The 13650-nt window shown below is 34.2% G+C and overlaps 1 protein-coding gene across 1 annotated transcript; it reads left to right on the forward strand.

Moving 5' to 3' along the window:
- Positions 1-3563: 3563 nt before the first annotated feature.
- On the forward strand, positions 3564-12069 carry LOC132191950 (syntaxin-132-like). Its single transcript, XM_059607093.1, has 13 exons — positions 3564-3813; positions 5282-5389; positions 5568-5624; positions 6988-7036; positions 8905-8993; positions 9083-9156; positions 9656-9698; positions 9791-9851; positions 9964-9989; positions 10071-10148; positions 10420-10500; positions 11525-11590; positions 11688-12069. Exons 1-13 carry the CDS (start codon positions 3796-3798, stop codon positions 11859-11861), a joined length of 924 nt encoding a protein of 307 aa, XP_059463076.1. The 5' UTR covers positions 3564-3795; the 3' UTR covers positions 11862-12069.
- The last annotated feature ends 1581 nt before the right edge of the window (positions 12070-13650 follow it).

A 13650-nucleotide genomic window follows, 5' to 3' on the forward strand; every position in this document is an offset into this window, starting at 1 on the left:
AAAAAAATGATATACTTTAATGCTATGAAATAACCTTATTTAAATTAACCAATGTTAATTTAATAGTAAATTTCAACCTACCTGTAGGCAAAGGTGCATCACACATGAAATTTACTCTTTATTAATAAGACAAATAAATTTAGCATTAATAAATAAAATTTTCTGTACCTGTGGGCCTAAGAAAAATTTTATTTTCAATGTTAAATTTACTATCTTATTCTAATTAAGTCATAAAAATAAAAACGTCCCTGTGGGGATTGGCAAATTAAATTTATGAATTAATTACAACACGATGTTAATTTTCTTTATGAAGTCCATATATATAATCTTGATGCAATTATCATTATAAAATCAGGACGCTGTGGCTCTCCCAAAATTATTATGGCAATTACGACTTCATTAACATCTAATTTATTTAAATTAACCAATGCTAATTTAATAGTAAATTTCAACTTACTTGTGGGCAAATGTTGCATCATGCATGAAATTTACTCTTTAATAAGACTAATAAATTTAACATTAATAAATAAAATTTTTCGTACCTGTGGGCTTAAGATAAATTTTATTTTTAAAGTTAAATTTATTATCTTATTCTAATTAAGTCATAAAAATAATAACATCCCTGTGGGGATTAGTAATTAAATTTATGAATTAATTACAACATGATGTTAATTTTCTTTATGAAGTTCACATGTATGGTCTTGATGCAATTATCATTTTAAAATCGGGATGTTGTGGCTCTCCCAAAATTATTATGATAATCACTATTTTATTAACATCCAATAACTGTATAGATGCCAAAATAAAGTTCTCAAGAATAAAAGACAAAACCAGCATGTCAGTGGGTAAACAGTATTTTTCCAAGGTATAACCGGACAGTGTTCCAGGTAAGTGAGGGGGCGCACAACGGCACACTTAAGTCTTAAGACTTGCCTTGCTAGAGCTTTCCAATTACAATTTTGGATAGTACCATAACCATTCACCAACATACGCGGCTTACTTAATTATTCTCAGGTCTAGGCATCAAGCAATTTATATTTAAACAATATAAATAAAAGAATAAATATATCATCAAGTTCATATATTAAAGAAACAATAATTTAATACTGAACAATTTAAATCATAAGAGAAATAAAAATGTAATATTAAAGCATAATAAACTGCATAGCCTAATGGTCTTGAAAGTAGCCTTAGGTCCTTTATACCTTAAGAACCCAATGAGGCCCTTTTTTTAATAAAAAAAAAAAAAAAAAAATTGAATGGGTTATTGGGTTGGGCTTCCTTATTGGGCCAATCTTTGGTTTCTGTATTGGGTTGGCCCACTTAATAAACCAATTTTTTTTTTAACTGAATTGGGCTTGGGTTAAAATGAATCCATACCCAGTGGCCCAAAAATACTTGACCTGGTTCCATATGGGTTTGAAAACCCTACAAGGAAAACTTAATCTCAACCCCAAAATTGCCGCCGCTGTCGCCGCTCTTTCGTATGCACCGGCCACGCAGGGCCACCGCCCATAATGGCCATCTGAGATCAGCAACCACTAGAGTGGGCCGTCTCATCCAGCCAACGAGCTGCCGTCACCGTTGTTCTTTCACAAGCGCAGTGATGGGCTGCTGCTTGCTTCATGCAGCAGCTCTGCAAGGCCACCGCATAGCAGCCCCATACGACGTAGACCGCCAAGAAACATAAGTGCCGTTCATCTCCCTTATGCGTCGCTCTCTTCATGTGCCATCCACCAAGGACCGGCGTTCTGACCAGACGACAATAGATGACTCGCAGCAGGAGCTTCGGCTCTGTTACACACAGGTAGCCCATACAGGGCTACCGCTGCTTTGAGCCACAAGCTGTCCTCATCGGGCCACCGACGCTCACCTTATGTGGCCAATGCCGCTATTGTGGGGATTTAGGAACCGGAGCATACTGATGGCCTTAGTGCCGGTGGGTGGGGCTAGAACCGGACTGTGATTTTGGTCCAAGAGTTCTCATACAAGGAGAAGGGCAATATGGTCAAGGCTCTCCAGCAACATCCAAAAATTGTTAGTTTTTAAGTGCAAAACAGAACAGTATAGCCAAAAGGACCAAAAAACAAATATTCATATACAAAGCATTCTGGATATTTATAAAAGAGAAAGAAATTCTCATGCCTTATTGCAATAGTGCGTGAACAAATAATATATATAAAACTGAAGGTTCACAATAACTATTGAAAAAACAAATAACTTAATGCTGAATAAATATGGCCTAGAGAAGGCTCTGATACCACATGTAAGAATTCAATATATAATTAAATGCTAATTGATAATAAAATTAGCAGTAAAATAAATAATTCTATAAATACCTCTAGCCATGCTTTGCTCAAGTCAATTGAAGAACAGCTTCACAGAAACAAATCTGAAAAATTAAAAATATTGAGAGGTTCTTCTGACCTATGCCTACCAGTGAGTACCAATTGATGGAATACACATGCCGTATTTGTAGGTAGGTTAGGGACCCTCAATTAGAGCTGTTATCTTAATTATTCCTTCCATTAAGGAATAAAAATCAAATAAATAATCAGTACAACTAATTGATTCCACAAAATAAAATCAGTAATTAAATCAAATACTTGTTTCACAAGAATTAAATTGACAATTTAATTAAGAATATTTGATTTCATAGAATAAGCTTTAATTGGAATAAATCACTGCACACCGTAATTATATATATTTTATAATTACAATAATATATGTGACATAAGAGACATACTTTAAATAAAATTTCTTACAGCAACCCTGCGGTGACTATCAGGAACTTTCGACATCCTCACAATGCTCCCCCAAATCATCTAGCATGGTCACTGCAATAGCTCCTCCTGTCGACCACCACTGTGAAATGAAAAATGCACTAGTTTTTTCTTCTAACTTTGGGAAGCACTTTTCAATTTTTAAATATTTTTAAAAACATTTCTCAAAATTTTATTAGACGGACTTTTGTTTGTGAACTTCACATACAAAACCTTTTTCAATCGTGTCTCCCTCCAAATCAATTTTCAATTTTTTTTAATCATTTTTAAACTCAAAATTCACAGCATTCTCAAAATTTTTCCAAACCAACCCTAATAAATTAAGGACAGAGATTTCCTCCAAATCAGTTTGGAGAAAATATCTTCCAACCCGTGTAAAATAGTACTAAGTATGTATAAACATTTAAAATGTACATTAAATTCTTAATCTCATTAATAATAATTTACTAACTTAAACTAAATTTAATGTGCTTTTTAAATGTTTATAGATACTTGGTACTATTTTATATGGGTCGGACGATATTTTCTCCAAACTGATTTGAAAGAAATTTTTGTCCATAAATTAATAATTTTGGGCTATTTTTGAAAAGATCACTTCACTACAAGTTATCTTTACATCTAAGTTTGAGCATAAATAATCGAATCTTGCTATAAAAGAACAAGCGCTCGTCTCCCATTCTCCAACCTGATGCCAAGCAACCTTACAAAAGACAACAAGCTTAGAGGGGAAAAAAAAAAAAAAAACAAAAGACAAAAAGTAAAAAAGCAATTTCAAAAATAGAACCTGCCTTCACGGTGTGATCTGTCTCTGTCCTCGCTGTTATCAACTTTCAAAACATATAAATCACGCTCCCTCTCTCTCTGTCTCTCCCTCTCTGCACAACCCATGAGACCTGGTTTTTGTAATAGAAACCAGGTCTTAACCTTAACCAGCTCCTGATTTTATATATATATTTTTTATTTTTCACAATTGTTTTTTGGTTTTTTGTAGTTTTTCAGTTTCGTTTCGACAATGAACGACCTCTTAACGGTAACTCTTTATTTCATCCCTTTTTGTAAATGTATTTTATTTTATGAAATCTGTGTGTCTTGGCGCGTTTGTTTGGACGTGTTTAGGAGTTTCTTGATCCGGGTTTGTCCTGATCTGGACCTTGATTAAGAAAGCTGTGTTGATTTTACTTGACCGTATTTTAATTGATGGGGTTGGCGCATTTTAATTGGGGGGGATCTTAAGTTATTTTCTGTTTGGTTGGTGGGAAAAGCTAACATTCACAATTTAAATTGTGGGTTTCGGAGCAATTTGTTTGGTGCTCGAGTAAATAATGAGTTTCGCTGAATTTAGTTAGTTGTTTGGGTTTTGAAATGTTTGTAAATTCTATGCGTATATTTTTGTTTCTCTGTTTAATGGCGCTTGAAGCTTTGAAAACGAAAGATGTTTTAAATTGTGATTTCCTAGCCACCAAGTTTTGTTTCTGAAATGTACTTCATTTGCAAATATTTCAACACCCAAGAGATTTAAAAAAAAAAAAAGTTTTAAGTGATAAAGTGCATGCTAGGAATTAAAATAAAAAAACAAAGAAAGAAGAAAACAATTAAGTGGCAAAGTCACTTCAACTTGTCTATGTTTAGAATTCTGAAGTTTATTTCTCTAAAATATTGAAGTGAAATTTCATCTATGTTGTTTGTCACTCTCATCTGCTCGCTAATCACTAAAATGCAGGGAAAACCTATATTATTCTTAGACCAATAGATGTAGCTGCCATTCTCTATTTTCTTATTTTTTTAGTTTTCTTACCTTAATGTCAGTTTCCTGTATTGTTGGTGCCAGCTGATGCATATTCTTTTAGATAGGTCAACCCATACTACTACTCATTTAAGTCACATAAAACTCAATCCGAGATCACAGTTTCCTTCATTTCTCCTCTCACTTTCTTGTTTTCAGAATTCCCACTAAGCTACCTTCTACAGTAATCTTATATATTTAGTTAGGATACTTCTACTTATATATATATTTAGGATAATTATTGTTGTTCTTTTTTCGGTTAGAGAGGCCATATTCTAGGCAGGTTTTATGGAAATGTTTAGTATAAACAGTGTAGTTGGAATTTATTAGTTTTTAAAGTATTGCACCTTAGCTTTCACGTTAATAGGTTGAAAAGGATTTCATGAAAAACTAGAAGTCCATATTGGTGGTTCAGTAGGCATACCTATACTGTGTCCTCACAAGTTTGTGTTTAAACTTTGGGTGCTTATGAATCTACCTCATATCTAAGATACATAAAATTTTGCTATTGGGCTGCAAGTTTGACTCTTCCCCCCAGCCTGTGGTTATAAAATTAGTCATAGTCTTCTATATATTTATTTTCCCTTTTCAGTCTAAATCATGTTTATGTGGTATCTTTACATTGATCTGAATGGTAAAAAATGCATTTAGGTAGTTGACTCCAGTTTTAGGATTGACGCTTTATTGAGCTGTATATTTCAACTTGATATTGCAGGACTCATTCGAGATCCCTCGGGGTCAAGCTTCTAGAGGTGGAGATATAGAACTAGGAGCAAATGCTCCAATTAATTCAGAACTGGGCTTGGAGAATTTCTTCAAACAGGTGCTTTAGCTAGATTTTTTTGGTTATTCTGATCTTCCTGGCAAGAAAAAAGATCAACGTCATTGTCTTCCTTTTCTCTTCTCTTCTTCTCTTTCATCTATTTATCTTACAATCCTTCTGTATATGGTCTTTAATAAACTCACCATCTTAAGTCTAAGAATATATTTCGTGTTTCCAGGTTACAGAAATTGAGAAACAATATGGGAAACTGGACAATTTACTCAAAAAGCTACAGGTAAAAATTTACATATTTGTTCTGTTCCTTCCTGGCCAAGGCTATTCTGCTACTTGCCAGCCTGCCATAACTGGTCAGCAAACCGTGTTTTAAGCATTTATACTGGCATGAATTTGGATATCCTGAGTCTCTGTTTGAGTCAATTTATATTTATTACTAAAATCTTGAAGATAGATCTTTAGAGTCACTGAATATTTATCTTTTTAGAGACGCTCGATATACCCTAAGAAAAATGTTACAAAATAAAACTGGAGTAAAAGAAACGATAGTCATAATATAATTTGAGGTTAGAGGAGTATACTTCTTGTGTATTTGGGTTGCATTCCTTGCGCTTTTATTGAACTTCTTTTACTTGTAGAAAAGAAATAGTAATTTGAGGGTCGAGGAGTATGTGTTTCTGATCACACGTGATTGTTTGAGGAAAAAATAGGATGAGGCATTTGTAGAGTGGAGGGAGGGGGAAGAAGCACTCTACCATGTGGTGGAGGATTTGTAGCTCTAGAATGCAGGTCTTACTGTAACTGGTTTGTCTGAAAATATATGTACCCATATTTTTCCACCGCACCATATACTGCTAATTTTTTATATCCCGTTCTGGCTTTAATGATTGATAATCTGTCAAAGTGTGGCTCATTAGATTGCTTTTTTTATTTTTTATTTTATTAAATATTAGGTGGTTATTATGAATGCATCATTTTAGACTAAGCGGAGGCCATTTTCACCTGTCATAAAATGGCAGTGCTTATTTGTTCAATTGTGCTGAATCTTTCACTAATTATATGCTTGTCTGCTTTTGTCCATTAGTATGGAATTTTGGAATTTCAAATAGGCTTCACACCAAGATGTGGTGTTTTCCAAGGATCTTAAAATAGGGATAAGTAGGATGAAGCTGCAAACAGGTCCCAAGGATAGGTCTGTTATGCCTAAAAACCAGCAACTGAAACTGATCTCCTGTAGTGTAGGTGGAGTAATAAATCTGATCAGAAAAAAAAAAAAAAAATGATTTGCCAGTGTATTAAGAAGCATAAAAGTCCATCATAATTTACATAAGGAAACAAATAAAAGCATTTCAAAAGTCAAAAAATGAAGAAGATTGAAATTTCATTGGGTGTAATTTTACACTCTACATAGCAGAGAACTCTATGCAATTTAATGAAGCCTAATATGCAAAATCTTAAAGTATCGCCTTCGTTTTTTTTTTTTTTTGTGCACGATTAGGGAAAATTTGAGTCAGCTTAAAAACAATTTGCACAGATGATTAGAAAGTGTACATTTTGGAAATGGTTTCTTTCATGATGAAAAGTATTTGGTTAAATGTGCTTCTGCTATCATTTTTTATTTTTTTGGTAAATCTTTTATGCAGGATACAAACCAAGAGTCCAAGGCTGTGACTAAGGTTCCTGCAATGAAAGGTAATCTCTACTTAGCATTTCTGTTGATATTTCATTTAAAATTTTCATGTTTCATATGTAGGTATGCTCTTTTTTATTTTATTTTTCTTTTATTTATTATTTTTTTATAAGTAAAAGCCATACGTTAATTTGGCATTTATGAGGGTTAGATAAATTTTAGCATACTTATGTGTCGTATTGTTTAAGCAGAAATGTTGATGGACATTGGACTTAGTGGCCAAATTGATATAATCTTTTAAGTAAACCTTAAAAAAATTTAAAAGTAAGGTTGCTTTTGGATGAATTTAAGACATCTTAATAGAATTTAAGACAATTTTGAGGAGTTGTCCAGTTATGTGTTACTGTCCTATGACTTGGAGGAAAAACTGAGAAGTACAAAAAGATTTTCTTTTAGGTTGTGGGATATATTATAACTACAAAATTAGAAATGAAGCTTCGCAGAGAAGCCATTCTGTTGGAGAAGGAATTAAAACATGATTTATATCATTCTTTCCTCATAATAGAAAGGTAGTAATTCAAGGTATGTTCAAAGTGATTGTAAAAATCTTATGTACTTAAAGCAAGCATATCAAAATTGAAAGGGTGTAACTTGTTTTAACATATTTTGATAGGATCATTTAGACTGTATCTTCACATAAATGTTCCGGCATGAAACATTTTCACATCTTTTGGTATTTGGTGTAGCCAGAAAAAAATTCGGTCAACGAAAAACATTTTATGGATAAAAGGAAAAACTAAGACTTTGCAGGTGGAAAATGGCTTCCACTTTGCACCACTTCCAGATATTATAACTTCTGCTTTCATTCTCCACATCCTCCCAGATTGACTTAGTTGCCCACTCGGCTTCTCTCCTTGCTTATATGAAGGATGTGTCATTAATTCCCGGGCACACTGGGGCTTAAAAGATGTGGGTGATGAGGTTTCCTTCTAGTCCACCTTGGTCTCTGGGTACGAAGACAATTTGAAAGAGTCTGAGAGGAAGTAGCATTGAGGGAAAGGAAACCCTCCATCGGGTCCATAACTCAGCAAGAATTGGTGGAAGGCATTGGATTGACAGCTAAAAATGGATAGAATCTGTAACATTCTTGGTTTATTTTGATTGGGATCATTGCAGTGCAGAGGGTAATTTGGATGGGTTGTGTTTTGATGGTTTCTGGTTCTGGGTTTGTCTAGGTGCAGTGGGGGATGAAATTGTTATGCTTTTCTAGAAGAGTTGACTGCAGGATATAGCTTTCCACTTTTGGGTTAGTTTGGGAGTGATGGTGGCTAATTATTCTCAACTAGTCAAACAACCGAAAGCATTTCGGCATCATTTTAGGGTTTTGGCCAAACTGTAAAAAAGTAGTAATTTTCCTAAAAAAAATTCTATCGTCAAAAAATATTTTACATTGAAACAAATATATCCTTATTAATCCATCTCATTCGGATAGATGTACAAAACCGTAAGGTAGGAACCTTTTACGCTTTGCATCAATTAGTTGCAGTAAATGGTAAGCATATTTGGTTATATTTGAACAGTAAAGAACATTGCATGTATAGGTCAAAGAATAGTGGAAAGAAGCATTAACTATCACTCACATTTTTACCGCATTATCTTTTAGAGAGGAACTTCTAGATCTATTCTACAGTTTAAATTATTACAAAAATCATTATATATTGAAAAATGGGATGAGATGACATCCTTCATAGTCTCTCTGTGTGTTTGTTTTCTATTCATATGGTTAATTTATGTGGTAATGTGAATCTAGGTAAGGTAAATTATATGAAAATAGTGATTCTTAGTTTTTGAGGAAATCTGGATTTATCGCTATAATAATTTCTTACACTGTTACCTCACTAATTATGTTGGATCCTGCTGTCATCTGCAGCAATCAAGCAGCGAATGGAGAAAGATATTGATGAAGTTGGAAAAGTTTCTCGTTACCTAAAATCAAAAATTGAAGAACTTGACAAAGAGGTTTGACCTTTTGTTGCTTCTCAGTGCTTTGTACTGCCTGGGTTGCTTATGTCGCCGCCCTCATGCCTCCTCTTTTCTTTGTGCTCCAGAATTTAGCGAATAGGAAGAAGCCTGGCTGTGGAAAAGGAACAGCTGTGGACCGCACAAGAATGGCAACAACTATGTAACTTATTCTCAAACTTGGCCCCCTTTTTACTTCTTTTCTTTTTTTTTTTTTCCTACTTTTCTTTTCTTGCTTGAGATATGCTATGATTAGACTTAACAAAATGAAAAGAATGAGCTGTGCTATTCTGAGATCATCAATAATTTGCTCCTTGGATCCAAGGGAGATAGGAGAGAAAAAGTGTGATATATTTTGTCATCATAATTCTAGTTAAAAGCAATGAAAAAGAACGTTCAAAATGTGATCGCTTTAATCCGATATGTGAATCACTAAATTTAATCCAATACAGCCAATGTGCAGATCATATGAATAATATAATGTGCAATTGGTAGGGAAGTCAATGGAAAAGTCATTTGTTGTCATTAAGTTGAAATTCTTTGTGATTCATTTTCATGGAGTTGGACTCTTTTTAGTCACCAGCTTTGAAATATTTTCATGTCTCAACAGATTTTCTTGATCAAGTCAACTAAGACTTGTCTGTTTTTTTTTTTTTTGGCAGTTCCTTGAAAAAGAAGTTGAAGGACAAGATGGCTGAATTTCAGGTTGGTGGTCAGACTTATGGTTCTTTGGATTATGTTTTCCTCTTCCAGTTGTTCTTATGTCATCTCAAATTCACAGTTAAAAATGTTTGCAGACTCTACGGGAAACAATCCATCAAGAATATCGAGAGGTCATTGAGAGGCGTGTCTTTACAGGTTTGAACTTTCACCTGTTGCTGATCAAAAAGTCATTTCTGCAGTTTGATTTGCTAGATTTTTCATGAGAAGGAATTAACCTCTTTGATTCACCTGGTATTGTGATTGTTAGTAACGGGCACAAGAGCTGATGAAGAGGTGAAATTTTTCATTCTTTGAATTCCCAAGTAAATCTAAAACTTTTTGAGATCTTGTTCTGATCATTTAAACAAAATGCAGACAGTTGAGAGATTGATTGAGACTGGAGATAGTGAACAAATTTTCCAGAAGGCAATTCAGGAACAAGGGAGAGGCCAGGTTTGTCATTCCTTTCTTCTGAAGCAATCATTTTCTAGAAACAATTTAGAGTACGCTTCCACCCGACCTCTCTGTAGCTGGACTAGAAACTCAAATCTGTTTACATTCTCTCAATTGTTTTTTAAAAATTTTTTATAGGGTGGGGGGTTGTCCTGGGGGGTGGGGGCAGTCCAGATATTTCGGATCAGTATTCACTAGGCCAACATTTACATGAAGATAAAGTGATCAAAATTAGTACACCTCATTTTGTATACCTTGGTCGTGTTTGCAGATAATGGCCACTGTAGCAGAAATTCATGAGCGCCATGATGCAGTTAGAGAAGTGGAGAGGAAGCTTCTTGATTTACAACAGGTGCTTTAAGTTTCTTGCACTGATGCATATTGAGATATCTATTTATGGTATACTGCAGCTACGCAACCTAGGCTTCTGGAATTTCTAAATAGCTTCTCCCTAATTTCAATGCTCATACAGTTAAATGGGAAAAAGTTCAATACCTAAATAATATTCTACTGAGGTTGTTGCTTAATGGGGTTTTCTACCATCTCTACATAGTCAGTTTGATGATGGGTTTGGCTTATGCTAATGCAAGCCCGAGCTTAGTCAAGTAGCTCATGAGCTGAGCATTTTGCCATTTCTGCTGCTGTAGTGTTCACCAAGTCCTACATGATGGCAAAGCAGAGATTCAGCCTTATTTGGATGTCAATCAAGATAGATTGTTAAAGCCAAAGTGTTAAATAGGCTCTTTGGCAAAGTCCATAGTGTAAAAACAATTACACCAATCAAGATAGATTCTTGTTTCTTCTTCTAGCTAGGTGTAATCTCCTGTATATTTCCTATGTACTTTAGTTGCCCCTTTTGCTCTTTTTATAAATTGCAATTACTTTTCCCAAAAAAAAAAAGAAAAATTACTAATTCATCTAAAAAAAATTACTTTCTGGGAATGGCACCAAACCGTTAGAAATAGTATAATAAGTTACATAGAAACCATTGAACATCTCTTCCTAAAACAAACATGACCCAGCCATGGAAGAAAGGCCAAGTCGTGGTCATTAATGTAATTTTCCATTTTAGCAACTTAGCACTTTTCTTGTGTGTTCTGCTGTTAGGAGTCTCTTTAGCTTTTGCTTATATATATGGAATGTTGGCTGGTTTTCATTGGTGGATAATGCTGTAAACTCATTTTGACCGAACATCTTTGACATAGCGGATATAATTGCGGTATGCCCTTTTCTTTTCACATTTGCATTACGCAAACACATCTGAATGGATAAATAGAGTTTGCATGTGTGCAAGAAGGAGAAGAAGAAGAAAAAGAAGAAGAAGAAGAAAGCATATTTTTGGATGAATTTTTTATTAAATTCCATGTCTATTGCAGATATTCCTGGATATGGCGGTGTTGGTGGATTCACAGGGGGACATGCTTGACAACATAGAAGTGCATGTAATTGAGCTCCTCTCTTGAATGATGATCCTTCCATGCATTTCTTTCAAATAATTCTGTCTTCACTTCTTTTTTATTTTTATTTTTTTATGGTCAGGTGTCAAGTGCAGTAGATCATGTGCAACAAGGAAATACTGCCCTCCAGAAGGCGAAGAAACTACAGAAGAACTCTAGGAAATGGATGTGCTTTGCAATTATCATCCTTCTTGTCGTCGCTGCAGTCATTGTTGTGGGTGTGTTCAAGCCATGGAAGAGCAATAAGGGTACTTAGCCGCTCATCGGTCCAATAAATGTAGAAATGTACGAGCATCACACCGTTGATATATTTTAGACTCGACCATGAAATTTCTTTATCTGTTGTCTACGCTTCATACCCGGCCTCTTGCCGTCAGTCTATTTTATGATTGGTTGAGTATTTTTAATTGAAATATGTATATCACTGTATCCTATATATATATATATATAAACTCGTTTTCTTATTGGGTTTTTTTTTTTTTTTAGTGAAAAGATGTCTTTTAAGGCCCTTATTCCGGACAAAATAAAATAAAATTCTGTTACCACTTTTCGTAACAAACCTTGAATTAGGGGTGAGAAAGCGGGCGCCCACTAACCACTAACTACTTTTGAAGATGGTTAGGAAAAACTGCTAATCGCCTAGGTGGTTATGGTTTTAAAAAAACCGTTAACCACTCTCATAATCCGCGCATAGCAATTGTTTAGGCAGTTACGGTTAGCAATTTTAAGTTTTGAAAAAACCATTAACCGCTAACCGTTACTAGCTCATAATTTACATTATGTGCAAGATTTTTCATTATAATTTAATTTTAAAATTTAAATGCATATTTATCGTACTTTTTATTATATGTTAAAAAAGATGTATATAAACATATCGCACATCTTCAAATAAAAAAACATTTAAAGTTGTACACCAACACATTACTAAACATAGTGACACAAAGTTACAAAACAAGACACTTAATTTTATTTTAATCCATAAAAATTTAAACATGTTAAAATATTTGTTTCCATATGTGTAATTTATAATGAAAAGAGGTATATAGAAAAAAAAAAAAAAAAAATAGTAAGAGGAAACTATGAATTCTGATTATTAAAGCATTAATAGAAAATTATAAGAAATTAATTGTGATGATACTTGTGTAATATTGTAACACCCCTAAATCTGGCTTTGACCAGTCTGGTAGGGTTACTAGCAATTACCCCAGTTTAGCTAACTGGTAGCTAAATGGGGAACCGTCCCTCTAAGCAACATTAGAGTTATTGTATAAGAATGTGGAATAATCTGAGATATCTATTCATCAAAGGAACAAGTATAATTCTCAATTCAAAGACACATAGCAACTCATATATAAATAGTAACTTAAGCAAACCTAATATCTTAATCTTAGATATGCCTTGCCACCCATCTGTTTCTAACGATATGCCTCCTACAAGATGTAATAGAATTAGTAAGTAAACCCCACAGTTGGATATGACATGAGCCAGTTTATAGAATTAAACATGCAATTTGATAAAGATTCGCAAGAAGTGTTGTCTTTATTAATACACCGTAAAAGTATTGTTTTGTTGACAGAAAGTTGTGTACTTCCAGCGGCAGAAAACTAATGCGTTATAGGTCGTAACTATCATATATGGTCTGCCTGAGATATTACCTATTCTCAGCAGGGTTGGCGTTGTCCCAAGGGACCTGTAATACAATGCCGGTGCCTGACCGTTATATGCTACCGTCCATAACACTAGCAGCCCGACCGAGTTCGACCTTGGGTGGCCCATGCTACTAATAATGTACATCCTGCAGTAACCTGCATGTTAAGGATGCGTTAGTCACGAAATAACTATTGGATCCAAGACCCATATTACATATCCACACAGTTTGACCATAGAATCAAGTTTATATAGTAAGCTCATGGCCATTATACCACATGTTATAGTAAGCTGTTATAGTAAGCTATATAGTAAGCTATAGAGTAAACTGTCTTAACAAAACATCTAACTTTCTCTTAAATAGTGTTGCGGTTGGTGCTCTGTTGCGGTTGGTTAAC

Source organism: Corylus avellana, chromosome ca9 (genome assembly GCF_901000735.1).
Source record: "Corylus avellana chromosome ca9, CavTom2PMs-1.0".
Lineage (NCBI taxonomy): Eukaryota > Viridiplantae > Streptophyta > Magnoliopsida > Fagales > Betulaceae > Corylus > Corylus avellana.